The sequence below is a fragment of the Bos javanicus genome, chromosome 10 (assembly GCF_032452875.1).
Source record: "Bos javanicus breed banteng chromosome 10, ARS-OSU_banteng_1.0, whole genome shotgun sequence".
NCBI classification, from domain to species: Eukaryota; Metazoa; Chordata; class Mammalia; order Artiodactyla; family Bovidae; genus Bos; species Bos javanicus.
This window is the reverse complement of record NC_083877.1, coordinates 6,642,677-6,665,872: the sequence shown is the minus strand read 5'-3', so window position 1 is coordinate 6,665,872 and position 23,196 is coordinate 6,642,677. Positions and strand designations below refer to the sequence as shown.

The window sequence follows — 23,196 nt, the reverse complement described above, 5'->3', positions numbered from 1 at the left end:
CCCCAAGTCCCGTAGTTGGCCCTCCACATCTGTGTACTGCACATTCATAGACTCCACCAGCTGTGAATTGTAAACACAGTACACGATTTCATGTGTGGTTGGTGGAATCTGTGCATGTCAAACTCACGGTTGTGGAGGGCCGAATGTATATCCATTAAAAAACATCCTTGTTTAAGTGGACCCCCTGTTATTCAAGGGTCAGCTGTAGTTCACAAAGTCCTTGCTGTACATCATCGCACCTGATACCCCAATGGCAAATTACAGTTTGATCTTGGAACAGTTTTTCCTACATGTAATTGGAAGGGATATTGTGTAACATTGGTCTCCAAAGTGTATTCTTATGATGTATAAAATGCCACTAGGAAGAAGTTGGATTTCTGTTTCAATATTCCAACAAAGTTTTTTCCCTTTGCTTCCCTTCCCTTTTCCAAATGGTGGATAGACCTTAATTATTTTGCTAATTATTAAAAGTATAACATTTTTAAAGTGTAATATTATATAATATAAAAAGTGAAAGATCCCATCGCCTACTTTTCTCTGTTAATTTAGCACCTAACAATTGCCAGTGTTTAGTATTTGTGTTGTTTTCTAGACATCTGTGTACCAATCTAAATACGCTTTTTAATCATTAGTATTGTCCTACATATATTTTTTCTTTGTTATATTGATCTACCCCAGCCTGTTAAATTGCTGCCTTTATTCCATTATATGAATATACCTTTACATAATAACTTGATAATGTTTGATGCTTCTCAGTATGTTTGCCTACTTTTCTGATTATTTCCTTAGCATAAGCAGCTAAAATTAATTTGATTTTAAAGGATGAACACATGTCAGATTTTGACATATATTGCCTCCTCTAAAAGATGGCTTTTTCTCTCTAGATCCAACACAGGACATACGCAACCTTTGCCAAACTGGTAAGTAAAATGTATCTGTTTATTTTAATTTGCATTTTTGAAGAGTGCCAGGGTTAGGCATACTTTAATATTAACCATTTACAGTTTTGTGTATGTGTGTGTGTGTGTGTGTGAGTGAAGCCTTGGGTCATTGTTAAAGCAGAACAATAACACTATTGCAAATGACCTGTGATTGTATTTCATTTAGGTACATCTTCTCCAGAGATTCAGGTTAGATTCAGATTCAGAGAGGATCCACAGGAGCAAATGAGAATAAATCAAACAATGCTTATTCTTATTGAGGATACAGTCTTACAGGTGTGTAGCATACTGATTAAATGCATGCTTTTTAAAAATTAGTAATGCTATTTGAAATAAAGGAAAATTACTCATGATTAATTCTTTTTGCTATTGTTTTGCTTTTCTTTCTTTCTTTCTTTCTTTTCCCATTTCTTAGCCAGTCACTCTGTTTCTTATGTAAAAGTCAAATGTTTTAGGCTCTTTTATTTATTTCTCTTTCTCATAGAAATGTGGGATTGAGACAGTTAAAATAGGCTAAAATAAGATATAATAATTAACAGTTTTCATCTCCATTGTATGTTAGAGGTCACCTTAAATTTGTGAATAAGATACTAATCTGTGTGGTGTAATTTGAGATACAGGCCACTGAAAGACCCCCTCTATTGTCCTGTGTGTGTGTGTGTGTGCGCGTGTGTGTGTGTGTGAGAGAGAGAGAGAGTACATGTGTGCAGGCATACATTATATACACAAATTTTCACTTGTTTCTTTTTAATGCAGTCACCATGGGGAAAATTAAGGGATGATTCATTTAGCACCTTGCCATAAATAAGTTAACTAACCAGAGATAACTACAGAATTTAAGGAATGGAAGAGAGAATACATGTATTTTAATAGCAGAAATTGACAGAAGTTTCAAAGAGTGACTGTGAGGGTTTCTTTGATATTGCATCTGCTGCTGCTGCTGCTAAGTCGCTTCAGTCGTGTCCAACTCTGTGTGACCCCATAGACAGCAGTCCACCAGGCTCCCCCGTCCCTGGGATTCTCCAGGCAAGAACACTGGAGTGGGTTGCCATGTCCTTCTCCAATGCATGAAAGTGAAAAGAGAAAGTGAAGTCGCTCAGTCGCGTCTGACTCCTGGCGACCCCATGGACTGCAGCCTACCAGGCTCCTCTGTCCATGGGATTTTCCAGGCAAGAGTACTGGAGTGGGGTGCCATTGCCTTCTCCGGATATTGTATCTAGGAAGGTGTATAACTTGTATAACTAAGTCAAAAGAGAAAAATACAACACCAAATATTTTTTTAAAAGCTGGAGATGCCTGTATTTAGTTTCTAACAGTTCGTTTAAATATGTTTTATAACTTCTGAATTAAGAAGAAAAAAAATTTTCCCCTTTAGCTTTAGTAACTGTGAAATGGGAAATAAAAATTAAATTTTTTCTCTTTATCTCAGAAATGTTTATTATGTGAATATTGTACTTGGCTCTAGATTGTACCTCAGAATGGTAATTTTGAAAGCTTGATTACCAAACCTTTTTGGTAGTCAAATCTAATTAAAAATATAGACTCTCAGACTCATATTTGAGTAGAACCTAGGACTCTCCATTTTTCAAAAGCCTCCCAAGAAATTTCTAATGATCAGCTAGATTGAAACAATTGCCTTAGAGGCCTGACTATCTTTCAAAGATTCTTTCATCAGATTGTAAATCAGCTATCTGCTGACCATGGGCTTCTTAAGATAAGAAGGGTTAAATGAAGTATTTGGTATTTGTCCTTCTTTTTTTGCCTTCATAGAATTTCATTGGTAGTAAAATAGATACCTCCTTTAACTTTCCCCTGCTTCTCCCCCATTTTTTTTTAACAGTAAGTTAGGCCATGTTATCAAAGTGTTAAACATCTGTAGCAAATTTTAATTAGTGTTTTTTTTAATTGATAAGATACTGCTACTTTCACAGTTTTTAATTGTATTCTTTGAAAATAAACCTTTAGAAATTTAACTATGTGAGAGATAATGATTTTATCAAATAAATAGACCAGGAAAGGCACTGGTCTCTTTAAATAACTTCCCAAAGTTAATTTAAAGAAAAAAATAATGTATTGTTTTGAAACTTGAATATGTATTGCTTCAAAATCTGATGTTAAGTAAATTCTAAATAATTCAGTTACTAAACAGATTTCTAAACAAAATTTTCATTAAAACTTAGATATAATACTGACATTTCAACTTCAAAACAATTTTAGAAATGATGAGATTGGGAATGACATATATACACCACTATGTATAAAATAGATAACTAATGAGAACCTACTGTCTAGCACAGGGAACTCTACTCAGTGATCTGTGGTGACCTAAAGGGAAAGCAAATCTAAAAAAGAGGGGATATATATATACATATAAGTGATTCACTTTACTTTACACCAGAGACTAACACAGCATTAAAGCTATAGTAAACATATAGTAAAGAAACTATACTCCAATAAAGATTTTTTTTAAAAAAATGGTGGAACATTTTAAGTAAGGGCAAACTATGAAGATGATAATGAGAATCTTTGGTTTGACAAGTACCATGCTAATTTTTAAAAACATAAGAAGTTTTAAAATATCATTTTTGTTGGGTCTTGCAGGTGCTATAGGCAAGCAGTTCTTTATAGGTGCTATATGGCAAGCAGTTTTGTTCTTTATAGGTGATACGGCAAGCAGTTTTTAAATTTTACATAGAAATTTTTAAAATTTTGTTTAGCTTAGTAGTATGTCTGGAGAGATAATTGGAGACATTACTATCAAAATTAGAAGATATAATAGTTAATTTTACATGTTGACTGGGCCATTGGGTACCCAAATAGTTAGTGAGACATTCTGGGAGTTTCTTTGAGGATGTTTTTGAATGAGATTAACATTTAAGTCAGTGGATTTGGGTAAATCAGATTGCTCTCCGTAATCAAATGGGCCAATTATGGGTGAGGGTGTGCTTTATCCATCCAGTTGAAGGCCTGTATAGAAGAAAAAGACCAGCCTCCCTGAGCAAGAGAGAATTCTCCAGCAGAGAGCCTTTGGGTCTTTGGGTCTACTGTCAGCTTTCTTGGGTCTTGAGCCTGACAGCCCACATTGCAGATCTGGACTTGCCAGTTTCCATAATTACATGAGCCATTTAGGACACATCTCTTACTCTGTATATACATATCCTGTTAGTTCTGTTTCTCTGGAGAACCCTGACTAATACAGTAGGCACCATTGATCTTAGTATTAATATAATTAGCTTTTAATCATCTAATGCTAAGTCATTTCAGTCGTGTTCGACTCTGTGCAACCCCATAGACGGCAGCCCACCAGGCTCCCCCATCCCTGGGATTCTCCAGGCAAGAACACTGGAGTGGGTTGCCATTTCCTTCTCCAATGCATGAAAGTGAAAAGTGAAAGAGAAGTCGCTCAGTCGTATCCAACTCTTAGCGACCCCATGGACTGCAGCCCACCAGGCTCCTCCGTCCATGGGATTTTCCAGGCAAGAGTACTGGAGTGGGGTGCCATTGCCTTCTCTGTTTAATCATCTGGAAGATGCTTATTTGACAGGGAATAATGATTAGTCCTGTGATTATTACTGTCAGGTTGCCTCTTCCATCTTCTGCTCTCTGAAATGCTGTCTAAGAGTTCTGAATCCGGTTGAATTTCACTTTTCCTTTCCATTATGCAGTTTCCACTTTCCAGCCTTATCCATATGTAAAGGTGAAATCAGTTAAAACGAACGTTAGAGAGAACCTTTAAAGAGAAATGAACAACCACAGGCTTGTTTGACAGGCTTGTTGTGTAATGGAAGAAGGATTATTGTTGGTAAAGCCAGAGGTTACAGAGATTATGTGTATATTAATATGTACTGTAAGGGCTTTTAAAAATTGTTATTGAAGTGTAGTGATTTACAATGTTGTTAATTTCTTCTGTACAACAAAGTGATTCAGTTATACATATATACATATATATTTTTTCTCTTTCATATTCATGGTTTATCACAGGATATTGAATATAGTTCCCTGTGCTGTATGGTAAGACTTTGTTGTTTATCTATTCTGTATATAGTAGGTTGCATCCTACAGGGTCTTTTTAAGCCCCAGGAGAAGGTAGCATTCTCTCTTACTAGCTACCTCTCTTGAGGCATGAATAGCTGGACCAGTCAAATTCAGTGTGAGTGAGCAAAACTTAGGGAATTCCTTGACTCTACTATGCTGATTATTAGTGTCTTTGGTATCTTTTTCCTGACTCTAACCCATCCTGACCTTCTTTAATTCTTAGGGTCCTAGAATTGCTGTCTCTGCCCAGAGTTGCCATTGCTTAGGATTATTTTGGAAAGAAATAGGATGAAACCAGGGCCTTGGCTCCTAACTCAGCCAGAGTAAAGACAATTCTCATTCAGTGTTTAAATTACTTTGTGTTTAAGTTGTATTTAGATACTACTCAGACGGAGGGGCCTGGTAGGCTACAGTCCATGGGGTCTTGAAGAGTCGGACGCGACTGAGCGACTTCACTTTCACTTTTCACTTTCACTTTTCACTTTCATGAATTGGAGCAGGAAATGGCAACCCACTCCAGTGTTCTTGCCTGGAGAATCCCAGGGACAGAGGAACCTGGAGGGCTACCATCTATGGGGTCGCACAGAGTCGGACACGACTGAAGTGACTTAGCAGCAGCAGCAGCAGCAGTGGAGTTTAGGGCTTCTCAGGTGGCGCTAGTGGTAAAGAACCTGCCTGTGCAGGAGATATGAGAGATGTGGGTCTGATCCCTGGGTTGCGAAGATCCCCTGGAGGAGGGCATGGCAACCCACTCCAGTATTCTTGCCTGGAGAATCCCATGGACAGGGGAGCCTGGAGGGCTATAATCCATAGGGTCACAAAGAGTCTGATACAACTGAAGTGACTTAGCATGCACACTTAGTGCAGTTTAAAATGACCGTTTTATCATTTTATAACTCAGAAGCAATGTAAAGATGGTACTATATATCCAGATTAAACAGTCTAAAAGACAATCATGCGGGTATTTTAAAATAATAAAAAAAAATCTGTATAGATAACCAAATCTCACTACCTCAGTGTGAGAGAAAGGTATTTTAAGTACACGTTATCAATAATTCATCAAGATCACTGAAGCACTGCAGGAATGTGTATTCCGTTCTGTGGAATGTGAGGATAGTTTGAGGATAGACATCTCATGCCTTATGGAGAGCCAGGGTTGATCTGGCTGACCTGGTTGGCCAGGCTCCCATTTCTCTCCCAGCAATCCATTATTCAGTTGAAGAAGATCTCAGATAGTAGAATATTGTGTTTTGGTTAAGGATTTATAAGCAGACTTGTTCCTTTTTCAAGTACTCTTAGTTAATACAAATTAAACCTTCTTTCACCTCTCACACCCTACCCCCAATAGGTTTTTTTTTTTTTTTAATGTCTGCACTTGAATTACCTGGAAGGGGCAGGGGGAAGATGTCACATGTATCAACAGCACAGATAGCAATTTGTACTGCTTAAGAAAGAATGCATTGAGTGTATCCTTATATTTTGATAATCAACAAATGAACAGCTGCAGCACCCATTATATTCTGAGGCATTATCTCTTGAGGAGTATTTCTGCCTGTGGAAGAGGGAAAAAATCAGCAGTCAGGAGCAGACTTCCTTCTTACTTGCTCTCTTATCTTTTGCATTTTCCTTATGTGGGTAGGAGCAAAGGAATAATTAGCCCTCAACAGGAAAATTCACTGGTCCTCTAGTAAGATAAGTGGGTGTTATAGATGCTTGAATGAATTGCTTTGTGAAGACTCAGAAATTACCTAGTGAATATATAAATAATGTGTGTGTGTGTGTGTGCACATGTGCCTGCTCAGTCTTGTCCAACTCTTTGTGACCCCATAGACTGTAGCCCACCAGGCTCCTCTGTGCATGGGATTCTTTAGGCAAGAATACTGAAATGAGTTGCCATTTAAGGAATGGCAGGGAATCTTCCCAAACCAGGGATCAAACCCGCGTCTCCTGCATTGGTAGGTGGTTTCTTTACCAGTGAGCCACTTAGGAAGCCAAGTATATAAGTATACCCTGTTTAATTAGACCCTGGTGCTGGGAAAGATTGAAGGCAGAAGGAGAAGGGGGCCGACAGAGGATGAGATGGTTTGATGGTTTCACCAACTCAATGGACATGAGTTTGAGTCTGGGATTTTGTGATGGACAAGGAAGCCTGGCGTGCTGCAGTCCACGGGGTCACAAAGAGCTGGACATGACTGAGCGACTGAAGTGAATTGTTTAATTAATCCTTGGGACTTTCTAAGTTTACTTCTTAAAATTCCTTCTTCGCTGTGTGTCTCTGAGCTTTTTGTAAAGTCTTAGGAAGTATATATGTGTGGAACCAGTGTAGTAACCTTGAGCAGTGTAAAGATGCACTATCAATAAATAACAGTGAACAGTGAATTAGAGAGGGTTTCCCTGGTAGCTCAGCTGGTAAAGAATCTGCCTGCAATGCAGGAGACCCCGGTTTGATCCCTAGGTTGGGAAGATCTCCTGGAGCAGGGAAAGGCCACCTATGCCAGTATTCTGGCCTGGAGAATTCCATGGACTGTATGGTCTATGGGGTTGCAAAGAGTCGGACACGACTGAGCGACTTTCACTTTGACTAATTGGAGAACATTGAAGTTCTCACATTACTTTGTGTTTTCTTGTTATTATGACTGTCAGTGATCAAAAATAGTTTGGAAGTTCAGACTAATGGTTTTATTTTCAGAAAGCTTTATTATTGATCATAGAAACAAATGTAGAAGGCCCCCAAAGAGAGATCTTTTTCTAAAGATTTTCTTTGATTCTAATAAGATATTTAAGGTAAGGATTTCTTTTAAAGTGATGAAAGCCAGTGTGTTGTGAAATCTTAAAATGTAAGCATTTTATCAGAGCATTTTAGCTTTTTTGAAAGGGACACAACAACTTCAGCTTTTTGGGCATGACCTGAGGATTGAGTAGAATCCATTAAGCATTTAACACTGTGACACAGAGATTGTATGATTTTTGGCCCTCAGGAGAAATATAGAACTCAGAACCTGACAAGAATGTCTCATCAGAACCATTATGGATTAATGAACTAAGAAAAGGAGAAAACTAGGAATTAAAAAGAAGGAACACTCCCTTTCTCTTTACCTAAGTTCCACAGATTCTTTTGTGAAAAGAAATTAAGACAAAAACTAAACATAAGGGCCAAACCCGTAAAACTCTTAGAAGAAAATACAGGGAGAAAGTATCATGACATTCTCTTTGGCAGTGATTTCATGCACATGAAAGCATAAGCAAACAAATAAAAAATAGGTAAGCTAGACTTCATGAAAATTTAAAACCTATCTGCATCAAATGGCACTGTGAACAGAGTGAAAAAGTAACTTAAAGAAAGGGAGAACGTGTGAAAGTGAAAGTGAAGTCACTCAGTCATGTCCGACTCTTTGCAACCCCATGGACTGTAGCCCACCAGGCTCCTCCCTCCAAGGGATTCTCCAGGCAAGACTACTGGAGTGGGTTGCCATTTCCTTCTTCAGGGGATCTTCCCGACCTAGGGATCGAACCCGGGTCTCCCGCATTCCAGGCAGATGCTTTAACCTCTGAGCCACCAGGGAAACCCAAATGGCACTGTGAACCGAGTGAAAAAGTAACTTGAAGAAAGGGAGAACATGTTGATATATGTAAATCATAAATCTGATTAGAGATTGATGCACAAAATATATGGAAACTCATAGCAGCAACTAACTACCTGACTAAAAAATGGGCAATGGACATAAATAGACATTTCAGTAAAGAAGATATAGAGAATTTCCTGGTGGTCCAGTGGTTACAACTTGGGGCTTTCATCGCTGGGCTTGGATTCTACCCTTGGTCCGGGAACTAAGGTTCCACAAGCTGTGTAGTGCAGCTTAAAAAGAGAAAGAGAGAGAGAAAGAGATGTACAAATGGCTTATAAACACATGAGAAGATATTAAATATCTTTAACCATTAGGGAAATGTACATCAAAACCATGACGAGATTCCATCTCTCATGTATTAGGATGGCTATTAGCAAAATAAAATAACAAATACTGATGAGAATGTGGAAAAATTGAAATTCTTGCCCACTGCTGGTGGGAAATGTAGAATGGTGCAGCAGCTGTGAAATATGGTATGGTCATTCCTCAAAAAATTAAACATGGAATTACCATATGACTTAAAAACTCCTCTTCTGGGTATATACCCAAAATAAGTGAAAGCAGGGACATGAAAATATGTTTGTCCACCTACACTCATAGAAGCACTGTTCACAGTAGCCAAAACATGGAAGCAACCCAAGTATCCATTGATAGATGAGTAGATAAATAAAATGTGGTACATACGAACAATGGAATATTCAGCCTGAGAAAGGAACAAAATACTGATAGTTGCTGATACATAGATAAACCTTGAATACTAATAATATTACTTATTATGAGCCAGTCACAAGAGGACAAGTATTACATGATTCCTTTCATATGAGGCACTTAGTCACATTCATAGAGACAGAAAGTAGAAGCATGGATGCCAGGGATTGGGAGAAGGGTAAATGCAAAATTATTTAGATATGGAGTTTCAGTTAGGGAAGATCAAAAAGTTCTTGAAATGGAGGTGATGATTATGCATCAGTACATAATGTCAAAGGACTGTACCTTTTTAAATGGTCAAAATGGTAAATCTTATGTATATTTTGCCACAATAAAAAAGAATCTAACAAATAATGACATAAGAATTATATTAAATGTTAAGTTTTTTAGTTGTTGCATTAGCTTCGCATTCCTCAGTTGAAAATAAACGTTTTTTCTTTCTAGCAACCTCAGGATGAAATGGAACAAAATGGAGCTTTGTTACAGTAAGTATAATGATTTTTGGATTATTGTAGATTTTTAAAAATCATTTTAAAATAAGTCTTTTTCTTAAGAATTTTAGGGTTATTGTATGTTCTTGAGTAATTGTCCCTGTAGCAGCATAAATATGTTATTTTACGAACATTCTAGGTAAGTTTTATTTCATGAGCAAAATTGAATAGGGTTGATTCTCTGACTTAAGATTATTAAAAAGCAGATTTGTAGCATAGCATGAAGGAAGAATTTGTAGAGCTTATTGAAATTAGACTTCATAGAACTGTTATATTTAAAGAGACCTTGTCCTTTAAATTTTTTTGAAAAAACCAAGCATGGCCTGTGGACCCCCGGGAGTCCCTGAGACTTTCCAGAGGTCTGTGAGGTCAAAACTATTTTCATAATAATGCCAACACATTATTTGCTTATATCATGGTATTGACATTTGCACTTACAGTGCTAAAGCAAATGGTGGATAAAATGATGGAGCCTTAGTAGGAATCAGGGCAGGGGCACCAAATAGTACTAATAGTCCTGTTTTTCCTGGCCATGTACTTACAGTTTAAAAAAAAAAAAAAAAGACTGTTCTATACATCAGTGTCTCTTTTGCTGTCTCGTACACTGGGTTATTGTTACCATCTTTCTAAATTCCATATATATGCGTTAGTATACTGTATTTATGTTTTTCCTTCTGGCTTACTTCACTCTGTATAATAGGCTCCAGTTTCATCCACCTCATTAGAACTGATTCAAATGTATTCTTTTTAATGGCTGAGTAATACTCCATTGTGTATATGTACCACAGCTTACTTATCCATTCATCTGCTGATGGGCATCTAGGTTGCTTCCATGTCTTGGCTATTATAAACAGTGCTGCGATGAACATTGGGGTACACGTGTCTCTTTCCCTTCTGGTTTCCTCAGTGTGTATGCCCAGCAGTGGGGTTGCTGGATCATAAGGCAGTTCTATTTCCAGTTTTTTAAGGAATCTCCACACTGTTCTCCATAGTGGCTGTACTACTTTGCATTCCCATCAACAGTGTAAGAGGGTTCCCTTTCCTGAATGGCAATGAAACATGTAAAATATCATGTAGGAAACGAGTTGCCAGTCCAGGTTCGATGCACGATGCTGGATGCTTGGGGCTGGTGCACTGGGACGGCCCAGGGGGATGGTATGGGGAGGGAGGAGGGAGGAGGGTTCGGGATGGGGAACACATGTATACCTGTGGCGGATTCATTTTGATATTTGGCAAAACTAATACAATTATGTAAAGTTTAAAAATAAAATAAAATTAGAAAAAAAAAAAAAAAAACCAGGGCCAAGATTAGGGTTGAGAGAAGCCCTTGCCTCCCATGTAAAGTTTAAGGGGGCACCAACACTCTCAAGAGTCACCGGTTTTCCCTCTGCCTCAGACTCTGATATGGGACAGGGCAGCACTGTTACTGATCCTATCTTTATGTAAATTTTGTTTTTTCACTTTGTCCTGAGGTTTTGACATTATTTTTGATTTTTTAAAATACTACACTAAAATATTAAAAAAAAAAAACAAACTAGTTGTTGCTAAGTTGATATTTATAACTTGCTAATAGTTCTGTAAGCAGTCAAGAAACATTTTGAGGGGAATAATTATAATATATGAATGTGCCTTTTAAAAATAGAAATTATTGAAATTTTACTAATTCAGTTTAATTGAAAAATCAGTCTGAAGTTTGAATCTAGTCATTAAAGAAAACTTTTGTTTCAAATTAAAAAAAAAAAAAAAAAGGCCAGTTTTACTTAGTGCATTTGATGAAGCAGAAAAGTTGTTAGTTTTATTAAATTTCTACCTTGAATATATATCTTTTTATACTTCTGTTTAAAGTGTGATAGTTAAGAGCACTTGATTGAGTTACAAGATTTGTAAAAAAAACCCCAAAAAACATGGTTTACTTTTTTTAACTTGAAAGAATGACAAACTGGTTATTTATGCAAGTAAATGGCAGATATTTTCTTGAACTTTCTGGGAAGATTGGTGGAAATATTTATGAAGGTGACCTTTTTGAAATTTTTGTAATAAAATGTATCAATATAGGGAAGATCTGCATAACTTAACACATGAGTAGTTTCTTAAAGACCAATGCATGGTATCACAACAGCATCCACAGACAAGTGAAAGATCCGGTCAAAGGGCAAGACAGACCAATACAAAAGTTGACTGGTTTTGTTTCAGTTTTCACATTTCCAGTAACCTTTAAGGAGATGATTGCTTCTGGAGTCTTGGTATGTCATCTAAAAAGAATACGCACAATTATCCAAAAAGGCTACTAAAGTGCTAACTGCATGTCTGTGTGAGGCCAGACTTTTGTAATATACTTCAAATAAAAAAATACATGGCAAAAGATTGAATGTGTTGTAGCAGTTCAGATGGCAGCTGTCTTCCATTAAGCTGAATATTAAAGAGATTTTTAAAAATGTGAAACTTTCACACTATTTTTCATTTTGGAAAATACAATAATTTTAATAAAATATATTAATTTATTAGATTATTAGTTATTTTTAAGTTAATGATTAACATTTTTTTCTCCATCTTAATTTTTAACATGTAAATACAAGTAAATATAAGCCACATAAACAAAAACTCCTTGAGTTCATCACTAATTTTTAAGATTATAAAGGCGTCCAAGGGCCAAAAGTTTGAGAATCACCCTTTTACTGAATATATCAGCAATATAAGTTCATCTTCAGAATTGGAAAAAGAAAAGACTAATACAACATTTATAATCTCACTGCCTGGAGAGAACCATTGTTAACATTTTGGAACATTTTATTTCAGGCTTTCTGTATATTTTTGTTTTGTTTGTATTTTCAACCAAGTTGAGATTCGTCTGCGGATAGTTTTGTTTCCTGTTTGTTTTTTTTTCTTTCTTTGGCCTCACCATGTAGCTTGCGGAGTCTCAGTTCTCAGACCAGATACTGAGCCCCTGCCCCCTGCAGTGGAAGCCTGGATTCCTGACCACTGGGCCACCAGGGAATTCCTCTTGTTTTTAAATTTTTAAGTAGTAGTTTACCATAATTACTATTTCACATCTTTAATATTTTCTAAAAACATGCATTAATGACCTCATATTTTTTCATTGTATAACTTATTATACTATAATTCATATAATCATTTTTCTCTTATTGGACGTGTATGTTGTTTGCTGCTGCTGCTGCTAAGTCGCTTCAGTCGTGTCCGACGCTGTGCGACCCCATGGACTGCAGCCTACCAGGTTCCCCTGTCCGTGGGATTTTCCAGGCAAGAGTACTGGAGTGGGTTGCCATTGCCTTCTCCTGTAACTGCATAGTGATACACCAATTCAACTTACTGCTATGGGGGAAAAACACCATTTAATGAGACATGAAGACAAAGCACAAACCCGACTAAGGGGACACACGCTGTGGACCACAGCACGGCTATGACCAGAGCAAGTGGGGGGACGGGGGAGGGGAGATGGATGGGTAAACTGCAGCCTCGGGGGCTGGGGGGGGTGTCTGGATTGACTACGACTAAGCAGACTACAGGATGAGACAGGAAATCAAAACCAATGATGAAAGCAGACACACTGTCAGAGAACTCCAACAGCAAGGAAAACATACAGAACTGTTCTTTTACAAATATTCAGAAAGAAATCAAGCATGAAACCACAGAGAAATCGTCAGAGAATTTTAAATATCATCTAATTAGCCAATGATGCAAATTATAAAAACAGTGTGTCAAAAGGCCACAGAGTGGACTAGTTACCATTGTTAACACTAGTCACTGTTGTTTGCAGTCTTATCTAAATAACTATGCCTAATATAAATAAGTTTTTTAATAACTTAGGTGAAAGTTTGCTCTAATTTCAAAATTCTCTTTTATAATTAAGGAAAAAAAATCCTGTTGCTGATTCAGACTATGATTTTGTTTTATTTTAGATCAGCTTGTACTCATAATCATATTTTAGGAAAAAAATTGGCATTTTTTCTGTTTGCCTCATGGAAATTATTCTGTATGAGCAGTTTCATTTTCAAGATAGCTTATATTGATTGCTTCTATTTTTTAGGCAGGAGAGAATGTTCAATTTATTATTCTTGCTTAGGATTCAAGTAGCTATGCCTGGTGCATGAAAACTTAAAACAACTGGAACGAGCAGTGTTTTTTTTTTTTTTTTAAGGAAGATATCTTGATTGCATTTGTATAGTAAATTAGATTGAGAAAAAAATAGTTTACTGATTGCTTTTCTTCAATCAGCTTTTAATTATCCCAGGGTAGGTGATCAAAATTGTAGATTAAGCATGACCTTTATTTTGCTTGTAATCTCTTCCCTTCAGCATTTCCTACTCTTTTCCCCTTGCTGTGAAATACTACTAAGGTGAATAATGTCTGAGAATTTTCTCATTACTGACTTTCACTTACATCTTAAACTATAATGACAAACTTTAAGTGTATTTGAGGATTTAAATAGCCATGCTACATGAATTAGGACAAATTTTTCTCTCTCACCCCACCCCTGTATTTGGTAGACAATTATCTCCAAAGTTACTTTCAGGTCTAAGTGTACTTTAGCTTGTTTACACTTCTGAAGTTCATTCCTTAATATTCTGGCTCTCTCCAGTTTTGAGGCCATTTGAAATTTACATGTTAATAAATTGGTAGTAATTGTAAAAGTAACTAGAATGATGGAGCAAAGACAAAGCCTATTTGAAATTCCTTTAAATTAAAAAGAAATTTAAATTTATCTGAATGAGAAATAGTAGTTTTTTTTCTACTTAAAATTTTGTATTTATTTATTAATTGATTGACTTTTTTTTTTTTTCCTGAGGTTTAGAAAAAGTCATCCAGTGTTCACAGTATCATTTCCCCAGGCTGAACTTTCACTGAACCACCGAAGTAGTCTAGGTATGCTTTTATGGGTAGAATCATATAAAATGAATTTGTCTTTGCCTAAAAATAGAAGCCTTAGTTAGGTATGGATTTATTTACAAATAGGCTGGTCTATTGTAATTGCTGCCATACACTTTTACATATGAAATCAGTGTTGCTGTTGACCTTGGATCCTGCTGCTTGAAGCTGCTCATGTGAGAAGCAGCTCAGGTGCAGTCAATACTTGTTCCTCCATATGTCTGCTCTTTTACTTGCAACTCAGGGGCTCAAATTTAAAAACAGTGTTTGTTTTCTCTGTTCATAGCAGACCATTTGCTTGATTTCAGCTGTATTAGAGGATGGCTGTCTTTCTCTTTGAAGTGTCTCCTAAGTATGTTGTATGACAGTGTAGAAAATATTCTTAGTGGTCATTAAAACCTTGTATTATAAGAAAAGGTACAAGGACATGATAGTTGAAATTGAAAAGTTAAGCTTTAAAAGTTCTGCCCTCTCCTGTTTTGTTGCCACTATAACAATAGAATTACCACTTAAGCCCAGCACCAACTCTCAACTAGGTATTCCTAGTGCCTGGAATTTGGTCTGTAATATTATTTATTCATTATTTTAACAAATATGTATTGAGCCTGCTGAGTGACAGGCGTATGGATGCTATGGGTGTACAAATGCCAAGTAAACCAGGGATCCTAAAAGGATAGCTGATCTGGAGCTTGAAGATAGGATGGATCTGAACCGTCTTACCATTGGTGGAAAACAAAAATGTTTTCAAGGGTGTCTGGGGGCAATGCTAAAAGGATAAAGATCAGTTGTGCTCCCACTGTCCAACCTGTGGCAAATTAGTTGAGGAAAAAAACGAACAATGCTTTTGGTTTATAGAAATAAGTTTGTGGAAAAAACCATGAGTTCATGTACTCAAAAAATGTTAGCAATGTAGTCTCTCTCTCTATACATATATATAAACTATAGCAAAATGTGTAAAAAATTTTTATGACTTTAAGAAGTAAAGATTTTTAATACATGTACATTTAGAACATTTCCTGATTCCTTTTGGCCCTTACATGAATGTTCCTTTTATGCTTAACCACATTCATTCATTTAAATTCTATTACATATAATGGAGAAGATGATGACACTGAGAAAGCAGATACAATTTTTCCTCATGTAGTTGCAGATACTTAGAAGGACTCAGCCAGAGTAGAGAGGTTTTTGTTTTTTTGTTGTTTTTATTTATTATTTTTTTGTTGTTGTTGTTTTTAATAATTTTATGTATTTCTGTTTCTGGCTGCCCTAGGTCTTTGGTGCTGTACGTGGGCTTTTTGTGGTTGCTTGGGGGCTATCTGTTGTGGTACTTGGGCTTCTCACTGCAGTGGCTTCTCTTTTATTGAGGAACGTGGTCTCCAGGGCTTGCAGGTTTCAGTAGCTGTGGCATACGGGCTCAGTAGTTGTGGCACAGGGGCTTAGTTGCTCCACTGCACATGGGCTCTTCCCAAACCAGGGATCAAACCTGTATCTCCTGCTTGGGCAGGCAGAGTCTTTATCACTGAGCCACCAGGGAAGCCTGAGAGGTCGGTTTTTAATTTGACTAATCCCAAATAATTATCATTTTACCTTGCTTCATGTGAAATATTTCTTAAGGAATGGAAGAATTTCACAACTTTATTGCTAACATGATACTTTTAATAAATTTGTATAACATTTATAAAATATTTGATATATCTCATGCATGCCTGAGGAAATCATTTCAAGTTATGTGATTAAGAAATGCTGAGTAAGACAATATGTTTTATTGTTTTAATAAAACTGGAATGAAAACATATAATGTTATCTTCTAGGACCTGAGGCTGAAAATCCTGAAGTGTTAACACACCCAGAAAAGGTTTGTCTGTATAATGGAAATTAGCTATTCAGATCTTGGGTTTAGATTTTTTAAAATTATATTAATAAGTATCAAGCCCATTTAAGTTTTCCCCTAAGCAGAAATGTGACTAGACCATTTCAATAGAATTGTGTAACAACCCATTTCAGTGTTGTTGTTGTTGTTTTTTAAGGGGAATCATTTTCCAATATTTTTCATGAAAACTCATATAAATCCTTCTTTGGAATAAAGCAGTCTTTTACCGTTCACAAGGTTTTTTGTGAATTGCAAAAGTTTTTATCCCCTACATTCCCTCATTCAATCTGGGCTGCCTCAGACAGAAAGCATGAGGACACTTTTCTTACATCTGTAGTGGAAACCCATTTCAGTATTTATTCTGGTCTCCAATGAAATAGAATTTTATTGATCTGTGCTTCTTTTCTGTCAGTCTTATTCATTATCTAGAGGAGGAGAATATAATATCAGATTAATTGCTGAGGTAATATGGCAAAAATGCGTTCTGTTGCCTTGTTTATTACCTGGAAAAGAATGTGTCTATAAACCCATTTCAGTGTTTTTTTTTAAAAGGGGAATAATTTTCCAATACTTTCCTTATAAACCCTTATAAATCCTTCTTTGGAATAACGCAGGCTTTTACTGTTCACAAAGTTTTTTGTGAATTGGAAATATTTTTTCCCCCTGTCTTCCCCCATTCAATCTGGGCTGCCAAAGACAGACAGAAAGCATGAGGACACTTTTCTTACATCTATTACCCTCTTTCTTTTGATATTTCCTATTGGATAGTGCTTTCTCATCTTCCAGTTGCTACTTGATAAACATGTCCTGAGTGCTTGTTTTGGCTTTGCTTTCTGCTTGGTGCTATGGGAAATCAGGACGATAAGACTGGCTCCGTCCATAACAGACTCCAACAGTCAAGGACCTCCCAAGGCCAACCCTGTCATAGCTGTACCTTACTTCATCTCAGATATACCTTAGCATTCCCACCTCTATGCCTTTGTTCAAGTCAGGAGCCAGAAAGCAAGAGAAAGCATAACATTTGGAACTATATAGGTTGCATTCTAAGGGAAGTATGTCATTTACATGTGTGATATATGGAAAATGATACTCACGTCATAGACTTACAATGAGGGCTGTGAGCAATGATAGCTCATGGTGTTTGGTACTAGTTGGTGCTTAAGAAATGTGTGTTTTTCTCTTTTATTCCTTCACAAATCATTAATTTCTGGCTTAAGTACCATCTCGTTGGATCTGTCTCAGATAACTTTAGTGATCTTGACCAAAGTAACTGCTCCCTCTCTATCTAGCATTCATTATTTACTATGTCAGTATTTACCTATCACTTGCCTCCTATGACATTAATATATTTGAGAGAAAGGATTTTTTGAGCAAAGAAGTTTAGAGAGCACTGTATGCCAGAGTCTCCTCAGAGATTGATAACGCACGTTCTGAAAAGTCCTGAGGTAAAGAAACCTATTTAACCAATTTTAGGCTATCTTGAAAACTCTTTACTGCCTCCTCTTTTTCTGCTCCAGAAAACTTATTCTTGTAACACTAGGGCTATGGTTTACGCTATTAGTTTGAGTTAGTGCAGTGTTTTTGATGTTGTCTACAGTTTATTTAATGTCATGTGTTAGTTAATGCTTTCAGTTTTAATTTAGGAGTTAAGTTCCTTTAGGGCAGAGTTCAATTCAATATATATGTAAGTTTTATTTGATTGAGGACCTTGAGTTTAGTAGATATAAGGATTTCAGATAGGAAGGAAAGCTTGAACATATTTAAAGAATGGGTAGGGTCCAGTTCTTCAGTTCCTTCTAAATTTCTTTTATCTTTTGGAGCAACTTATAGGTTGCGTTGCTAACAAGTAAATATATCTTCTTAAGCTCTGCATGCTATGTACAGAGAATATAAATGGTAGCAGGTGGAAAAGGAGGAGAGGGAGAATAAAATGTTCTTCACTTCTCTTATTCAAATCAGAATATTAGAGGGCTTACAAATTACAGTGCAGTGGTGTGTCAGTGAAGGTGGACTTGATTTTTAGAAACAGGCAAAAGTCACTGAAACCCATTCTGTTATTTAAGGTTATGCAAATTAACAATCTGAAATGTTGAAAAATAGCTTAGTGCCTTTAAGCTATTGAAACTGATTTTCTTGAATGGCTTATAAATGATTTTAAAAGCACTTTCAAAAGAAGAAGTCTAATAATATTTGATCACTGGAAATATTTTGAGAGCTTGGGGCTGGTGCACTGGGACGACCCAGAGGGAGGGTATGGGGAGGGAGGAGGGAAGAGGTTTCAGATGGGGAACACAGGTATACCTGTGGCGGATTCATTTCGATATTTGGCAAAACTAATACAATATTGTAAAGTTTAAAAATAAAATTAAAAAAAAAAAAACAAAAAAAAATAGTTTTGTAGTTTTGTGCTTTTTGTTTAAAATAACCACAGGTCAGAACCATTGATTTATAGCAGAGCTGATAATATTTACATAGATCTGTGTTTTCCTTTCTCCTTTTCTCCCCACTGACCTCCTGTCCTTTGGCCTTTTTACTTCACATTTACATATTCATACAGAGGTGGGGAACAAAAAGAAGGTGAAACTACACCAATTTTGTTCCTGGTTAATGGTTTTAATAAAATTCAATAGGGATTTTTAGCAAGGGAGAATTTTCCAACCATTAAGTGCAGTGAAATTTTTAGGTTATCTGTTAGTTTAACTGTCCATGTTATGTTATCTCTGCCTCTTTCCTTAGCCCGGATAATTTAAACTTAAATGAATAGATAATTTGTCATCTGTAATTATGGTCCAGCCAGTTTTACCTTTGATTCACTATTAAATGTTTAACCATGGGTTCACTGTCATTAGTAATTTGGTATCAGTTCAGTTTAGTTCAGTTCAGTCACTCAGTTGTGTCCGAGTCTGCAACCCCATGAATGGCAGCATGCCAGGCTTCCCTGTCCATCACCAACTCCTGGAGTTCGCGCAAACTCAAGTTCATCGAGTCAGTGGTGCCATCCAACCATCTCATCCTCTGTCGTCCCCTTCTCCTCCTGCCCCCAAATCCCCCCAGCATCAGGGTCTTTTCCAGTGAGTCAACTCTTCGCATGAGGTGGCCAAAGTATTGGAGTTTCAGCTTCAGCATCAGTCCTTCTAATGAACACCCAGGACTGATCTCCTTTAGAATGGACTGGTTGGATCTCCTTGCAGTCCAAGGGACTCTCAAGAGTCTTCTCCAACACCACAGTTCAAAACCATCAATTCTTCGGCACTCAGCTTTCTTCACAGTCCAATTCTCACATCCATACATGACCACTGGAAAAACCGTAGCCTTGTCTATACGGACCTTTGTTGGCAAAGTAATATCTCTGCTTTTCAATATACTATCTAGGTTGGTCATAACTTTCCTTCTAAGGAGTAAGCTTTAATTTCATGGCTGCAGTGACCATCTGTATTGATTTTGGAGCACAAAAAAATAAAGTCTGACACTGTTTCCACTGTTTCCCCATCTATTTCCCATGAAGTGATGGGACCGGATGCCATGATCTTCGTTTTCTGAATGTTGAGCTTTAAGCCAACTTTTTCACTCTCCACTTTCAGTTTCATCAAGAGGCTTTTTAGTTCCTCTTCACTTTCTGCCATAAGGGTGGTGTCATCTGCATATTTGAGGTTATTGATATTTCTCCCAGCAATCTTGATTCCAGCTTGTGCTTCTTCCAGCCCAGCGTTTCTCATGATGTTCTCTGCATATAAGTTAAATAAGCAGGGTGATAATATACAGCCTTGATGTGCTCCTTTTCCTATTTGGAGGAAGTAATAAAGAATATTTATATTTATGGAAAGGAGGAAAGTTGATAAAGCTTTTTAGTGGAATTTAGCAACATGGTGAATTAGAAAACTATAACATTTTCATTTTAAACACTTTTTGGTATATGTACTAATAATGTAACTTCTATTTGGAATATATAGGAACTTAGTTCAAACAGAGACTCTCCTGAAATAAGCCTTCTCTCAAATACTTCTATTAAAGAATCTGATACACTTGCTGTAAAGGAGAAGTCATTATTAGAGCCAGAGAAGGAGCCTAGTGAGGAAGGTGCATTAACCATGACTTTGGAAGAAAACAAAGATGAAGAAAGCTCTCTTGAAACTTTTGTATCTGCCTTAGAAAGGGTACTCACATCACCAGAAATCAGCCAGGAGGAAAGACTATTTAGAAAAATGAATGATTTTGAACCTAGAGAGCTGGCGAACCCATTGAGCAACTCTTCGAGCTCCATATCAATACCTTTGACATGTCACAGAGATTTTCTAGAAGACCCAAAGGATGATGCATTGCCAGTTGAGGTATCAACAGCCTTAAACACATTGTCAGATGCCAAGGTGGAACCCATCTGTCACAGGAAAGAGGGAGGCATCAGTCTCGGTGCTGGAAATGAATGTTCAGGAGTGGAGCCCGGTATGTCTCAGACTGATGAAGACTGTACACAGATAGCAGAGGTGGATTTTGAGACTCTTTGTTCTACTCCACCATTTGAACAAGATTCCAAGTTAGCTGAGCTGCAGGACAAGCATCTTCCAGTGCAGCAAGTAAGTGTAAGTATGAACCGACAATTTTACCTTTTATAGTGACCTTTAACGAGTCTTCATTGCCCATACACTTTATTTTAAATTCAAACCTACCTAAACAACAACTTTTTGACTTTGAAGCATATAGTGATCTTTTGAAAAGTTCCCAGGATAGAGTTTTCAAGGAATTGAAAGTTAAAATAGTCAAGTTTATCCTCTGAAAACCTGAGAAGATATATCTTTATCACATTGCTTATATAGTTGAAAGAAAAAATTCTTTCTCAGACTTTTTCCCTGTTAGCTCAGAAAATCACTGTGTCTACCTGAGTGCAAAGTAGAGGTAAGATACCCCATGTTAATTTCTAGTTGGACATAAATACAGTTGCTCTTCCAGGAGAGGGAAATATAGTTGGTCTGCCTGGCTTCAGTACGGCTTTGCTTTTCGTGGCTGAGGATACTGTCCGGTGACACAGTTTGGTTTAGAGTTCCTGGACTTTTGTGCTGGGAGACCCTCCAGTACCTATCACTTAACCAACTTACCAACTTTTCATGTTGGCAATTTTTTCTTGGTTATAATAGTAATACATCCTCATTATATATAAAAATAATCAAACATTACAGTAAGAGGAAGTATCTGACAATTCCACTTACCAGAGATAATTGTCAACCATTTACTGTATGTCTCCATTTTTGCTATGTACAGTCTCTGTAAGTAAATGGGATTATATTATACATAATGCTTTGTAACTTATTTTTAAATTTTAATGATACATCTTGGTTATCTTTCTATGTCCATGAATGTAGCACTACTTGTCGTTGTTGTTTAGTCACTAAGTCGTGTCTGACTCTTTGTGACCCCATGGACTGTAGCCCGCCAGGCTCCTCTGTCCAAGGGGGGTTTTCCAAGCAAGAATACTGGAGTGGGTTGCCATTTCCTTCTCCAGGTAGCACTACTTAAGTCTTATTATTTGTTGAGTGCTGTTCTACTGTGTGGGCATATATATATTGTGTGTATAAAATAATACATATAATTTATTTAACCAATTCACTAGGTCATTTGGATTTTTTTCTTTTTTCCTCTGGCTCTTACCAAAATGCTCTTTTGAACATTTCTTGAAAGGTTTAAATAACACGATACTGCTACTGCTACTGCTAAGTTGCTTCAGTCGTGTCCGACTCTGTGCGACCCCATAGACGGCAGCCCACCAGGCTCCCCCGTCCCTGGGATTCTCCAGGCAAGAACACTGGAGTGGGTTGCCATTTCCTCCTCCAATGCATGAAAGTGAAAAGTGAAAGTGAAGTTGCTCAGTCTTGTCCGACTCTAGCGACCCCATGGACTGCAGCCTACCAGGCTCCTCTGTCCGTGGGATTTTCTAGGCAAAAGTACTGGAGTGGTGTGCCATTGCCTTCTCCGAACATGATACTAAGCTCGTGTTATTCACATAACATACATACCTAGAATAATACTGCATGCAATTCTGATAAAAAAATTTCAATATAGACATTTTTTAATGATATTTTTAAAAATCCAGAAAAAGAGAAACTAATCCTGGGGATAGGACATGAGGATTAAATTAAACATTCCAATATTCTCATCTAAAAAGAGGTGGTATTAGTAAAGTGTAGGAAATTATGACTGGTATCGACAGAGTAAGCTTTGACTTAGGCAGGCTTAAAAAAAAGTCTACATAAAAGTAGAAAGGAGATTGATTTAGAACAGATCAAATTAAATACTCTTTTACTTAGCTGTAATGAAAATATGAAATTTGTTACCTTGTGAAGCTTCAGATGCTGAATATATAAATAAGCTCAAGAAAGGTTTATATGATATGTGTAAAAACATGTATCCTCGTGAAAGTTAAATCCATAATGGATTATTAAGGGGATATTTGAGCCATTCATGATATACTGGCTAACCTTTTAAATCAGTGTAATGGAAGTTATATACTAATACTATCTTGTCCCACAAATACCACTTACTGTTGCTGTCAAATAGCAAAATTCTAGACTGAATAGAACATTGACTGGCCTGGCATGATATTTCTGTATTTATGTGCCAGTCATCATTTTGTACTACTCATTTCCTATAAA

General features: G+C 36.9%; 1 protein-coding gene across 3 annotated transcripts in view; it reads left to right on the top strand.

The window, feature by feature from the left end:
* ANKRD31 (ankyrin repeat domain 31) overlaps positions 1-23,196 on the top strand; it is a 137,715-nt gene that overhangs the window by 9,646 nt on the left and 104,873 nt on the right. For all 3 annotated transcript variants that reach the window (XR_009738979.1, XR_009738978.1, XM_061429988.1), the window contains exons 4-9: positions 885-920; positions 1,108-1,217; positions 9,755-9,795; positions 14,606-14,682; positions 16,497-16,540; positions 20,506-21,126. Coding sequence is in view for 1 of the 3 variants with exons in the window: in XM_061429988.1 (XP_061285972.1) it covers positions 885-920; positions 1,108-1,217; positions 9,755-9,795; positions 14,606-14,682; positions 16,497-16,540; positions 20,506-21,126 (929 nt within the window). In the remaining 2 variants the exon portion in view is untranslated. The remainder of the gene's footprint in view (positions 1-884; positions 921-1,107; positions 1,218-9,754; positions 9,796-14,605; positions 14,683-16,496; positions 16,541-20,505; positions 21,127-23,196) is intronic.